Consider the following 4,405-nt stretch of genomic DNA (forward strand, 5'->3'; position numbering starts at 1 on the left):
CGCAAGGGGAAAAGAGAGGGCCGGCGTGAATGGGTTAATGAGGAACGATTGGTAAGTGATGCGAATTGTTGAAGCAACAAAGCGCACACACACACACACACACACACACACACACACAAACAAAAGAAGACAAACAACATCAACATCAACGCTGTAACAGACACACGGGCACCACGGCGGCCTCGACAAACGTGATGACCATCCACAACAACACAGGGAACTCGCTGACCTCCATAAAACACGAAAGAAACCATCAGAAAAAAAAACACAATCAATCAAGCAAACACACACACAGCCACACATAAAGAAAGAAAGAAGACTCGCCAAAGACCTCCACCCAGCTACCTTCCACCATTTTCGGTGGAATCGCGAAGTACAATTGTGGCGCGGACGGCGCGCTGGCATATACAGCACTTCTGCAGATCCTCACTGCAGGCCCTGCACACCGCGAAGTGCGCACACGGCCAGAAAATTACGTCCGCCTCTTCGCGCAGGCACAGCCAACACATCCGCACCACCTCCTGCGCCGGTGCCGCGAGCGAGTACNCCAGAAAATTACGTCCGCCTCTTCGCGCAGGCACAGCCAACACATCCGCACCACCTCCTGCGCCGGTGCCGCGAGCGAGTACGACACGCCACCGATGCGGTACGAGGCGTGCCGCCGACCCATGAACGAGTCACGACCGTTGGCGTCGCGTATTTCTGTCGTAGCACCGGCCGAGTGGCTGTTGCCGTCGCGGCCACCGATGAGGACGCGCTCCTCGCGGTACTGTACGAAGGTACGGTCGGAGATCTCTGTGACGGCATACAGGTCGCTACCCACGCGCATGTATTGCAGTGTCATTGGTAGCTCTACCCCACCACTGCCACGCATTGCGTCCAGTAGCGCCGATCTGCCCTCGCGCGTGAACGTCCGCTGATGATTCACCGCGTCGTCTCCGTTCCGCGCATCGCGCCGCTCGTCCCCGTCGTAAACAAGAGTTTCCTCCATGCGGCTCCACTCAGCCGGATCGTGGTTAGAGCTGCCCGCCGCGAGCATGGCGGAGGAAAAGGACCCAAAGGAGGAGTATGCATGAGGCCGGAGGGGTTGCTGCTGCTTTTGAGGCTCACCGACATCGTGTGTGCTCGCCTTCCTTGGGAGTGCTTCGCCCTTTTTACCTTCTGTGCTGTACACACACACAACACAGTCAATCGGCTCTGTTTTGTTTTGACTCACTCCGCGTCGACGTTCACGACGAGAGACTTCACGCCGAACGGGTGGAGCCTGCACGGCGATCATGATGGCAAGAGCAAGGGGATGCATACGCCTTTGCCCCCTTTCTACGCCTTCCTCAAGTGGTGAAGACATATTCTGCGGTTGTTGTCCTTTTTTGCTTCCCTGCACCATAACTTCCTTTCGAGTAGCCGACGTGGCCTCGCAAAGGGCCGTGGCCCCCTTAGGGGTGATGCCAGTGGCCGTGTGGCAGTTCTGAATGGCTGCCAGAGCGAGTTCCACATCATCTGTCGGTACAAATGCAGGGGAAGAAACACCGGAGTCTATGATGCATGGTTTGACGCACATAAACACCTCGTATGTCATCGTCGTTGCTGTTGTATTGCCTGTACGCACTCGTTGCTCAAACAACGATGAACGCCGGGAATCACGTTGACTCGCAAGGACGCCGTGGAGCTTCCCTCCCTCGATTTCAACCGAAGTAGCCTCACGAGGAAGCACCCTGGTAATGTTGGTTGCTGTAGTGGTCGTAGGGTTAATACCAGAAGTAGCGTTCCTCCAAGGAGCCTCTGCCGTGTCCACCGCAGCACCTGCAATACCCTCCTGCTCTGAGCTGGCGCTGCTTCCACGGATGCTTCGTGGCTCCGTTGCCGGTGCCTCATCCTCGTCAATCAGGTTTCTAGGCGTATTGACAGAAGCACTCGAGGTGGAGTCCATCCACGCTGATGATGACGACTGCTCTGACGCCGACGCCGACGCAGAAATAGCTGTAGCGAACGCACCATCATTGGCTGTTTCGGTCGTGTCTCGCGGTCCGCAGCTTTCTTCCTGGGGCAGCATATGTCCCTGCTTCTGCAGCTGCGGCTGTTGTTGTTGTTTTTCCCCCCTCACACCTTCTCGCATGCTGCGCACAGCCGCGCCCTCCATCTCCGACGCATCCAAAAAGGTCTCTGTAACCATATTTGACTTCAAGCTGCGGTGAAACGAGCGCGTGCAGCCCAATGTGGTGGTAAGAGAGCCGAATGATTCACGCCGCGATTGCGAGACTTCGTTTCCCGGCGGCATGAGATTTCGATTTTGAGGTTGACGTCGCGCACTCCTAGAGTGCGTCACCGCTCTTTCTCTAAAGGAAAGGCCCGACACGGATGACGGCAAGAGACTATCACGCGATTGAAAGCGGGCACCGAGTCGTTGTCTGTTGTGCCAATCAATCAGCTTCATTCGCTCACGAACGCAATTGGCCTCAATCTCAGGCGTGTAGTGGCAGTGATACGAGAGAGGCCACACACCAAACGTCTGCGTCGTGCCGATCGTGATGGCTCTCATGAGGTCTACATCGTTCGCGCCAATGATACAGGCACAGCGCAGCTCTACAGGGGCGCAAGCAGCAGCACTAGTAGCAGCAGTAGCATTAGTATTCGTAGTGTCGGTAGCTGTTGCTCCTGCACCCATCACTTCAGCGCCCAGGTCAAAGAACGGCATGGTGTCCTCACATGTTAGATCCTCACCGAACAGCGACATGGAGATCATTTCTGTTGGCACAGACGCCAATCCTGGCTTGTCATGGCGGCGGAGCCACGTTGCGCCGAGTTGCGACGAACCCTCCAGCCGAAATGCAACTGAGAGTTGACTGCGGGCCATCAGCTGCGCCAGCTTGGCACTGCCATCATCACCCCACGGGAGATCCACACTCTGCAAGGATCCACGGCGGTCACAACTCTTCCTTCTCGGAAACTCTGCAGTCGACTCGGAACCAATTTCACCCACCACATGACCATGACTGTTTTGCACAACACACTGCCCCTCCTGCTCCTTCTTGCCGGCGTCCAGCGACAACGCCGTCGAAAAGAGCCCCCCGTCGCGGATTCCCGCTCCATTGTCCTTGTGCTCCTCTCGGTCCGATGGGGTCTCGCCGGGCGCGGTGCCGAGTTTCACGTACATCTTCGAAAACGGCGAGGCGTGCAACTGCAGCGGCAGCGCGAGGCCGTAAACCATCGACGCGTCATTCATCACGAGCCCTCTTCTGACCAGCTGCGTGGAGGCGATCTCGCGCAGAGGGCGCGTGATAAAGACTAGGAAGGGAATAACAATGGGAGGCCTGTGCTGTTGAATGGAACGGCGAATGGAGAAGAGCTCCAACAGCGTCAATACATTCCGCAAAGTCCCAACCGCAAGAAGAAGGAATACCAATATAACAAGAAAATCCACTAGAGCGACAAACATGATGATACCCACTAAGAAATCAAAACAAAAATATAAATAAGAAAACACAGACTGATAGAGAGCAATGTGGGGGAGGGGGATAGACAGATAGATAGATAGAGAGAGAGAGAGAGAAAGAGATACACAGACAGAGGTGGTATGCACTCCTCACACAGGGAAACGCGAGATGAACATTTCTTCTGTACAGAACTGCTCCGCTCATGTACCCGCCCCGCTGTTCCTCCACAACCTTCGCCACCCCGCACCAGCGCCTGTTTCTTGAGCTGAAATAATGCAGCAGTACTGAATCGGTAATGATACGAGGAAGGAAGTGCAGCTCTTTTGCCTTAATAAAGGGAAAGACAAAACGCCACTCAACACACCCTTGCCCAACGAGATGGCACACCGTGGGATATGCGATCCATGGATTTGCACACAACAAGAATTAACCAAAACAATATAACCTGACACCGAAACCCCCAGCACCCATTTGACTGTGAAGACACAAACACCCTCATATGCCCCCACACCCCTCAAAGGAAGAAAAAAACAAAAAAAAGCCACACACAGGAGTATACGGAGAAGTAGTCAAACATGCGCCAAAATCTCCTGCAGCAATCATCCAGGTAATGCGATGAAACGTACAGCAAACACCCGAGCATGGAGGTCTTGCACATTGTAGTCGCGACGCCCAGTGCCGCCCACAAAGTCGTCATCCGCAACACGAGCAAATAACCCAAACGAGCCCGACTCGTCAACAAAAACGATAATTCCCATGAGAAGACCTTCAACACCACTTGTGGGCAAATTAACTCGGCGGGTCGGTTAACTGTGTGATACACATGCCGCCTTTTTCTCGCGCCGTTGTGCCCACCTACTCCTTAATGCGGCTGCTCACGTCAGGGGGGACCTCTGCAGGCTTCGTCGTACTTGGGACACATTGCGGCGGTGGCGTGCGTTTGTATGTGCTGTAAAGCTCTTCTCCAGAAT

The 4,405-nt window shown here is 54.8% G+C and overlaps 1 protein-coding gene across 1 annotated transcript; it reads right to left on the reverse strand.

Annotated features, from left to right (window-relative positions):
- Positions 1–472: 472 nt before the first annotated feature.
- Positions 473–3,436, reverse strand: DQ04_00451080 (hypothetical protein; the record flags this gene model as incomplete). The annotated part of the gene is made up of 1 exon (XM_009309028.1): positions 473–3,436. The coding sequence occupies one exon, from the start codon at positions 3,434–3,436 to the stop codon at positions 473–475; it is 2,964 nt and encodes a 987-aa protein (XP_009307303.1).
- Between the last annotated feature and the right edge of the window lie 969 nt (positions 3,437–4,405).

The sequence above is a fragment of the Trypanosoma grayi genome (assembly GCF_000691245.1).
Source record: "Trypanosoma grayi strain ANR4 Tgr_45_V1, whole genome shotgun sequence".
Lineage (NCBI taxonomy): Eukaryota > Euglenozoa > Kinetoplastea > Trypanosomatida > Trypanosomatidae > Trypanosoma > Trypanosoma grayi.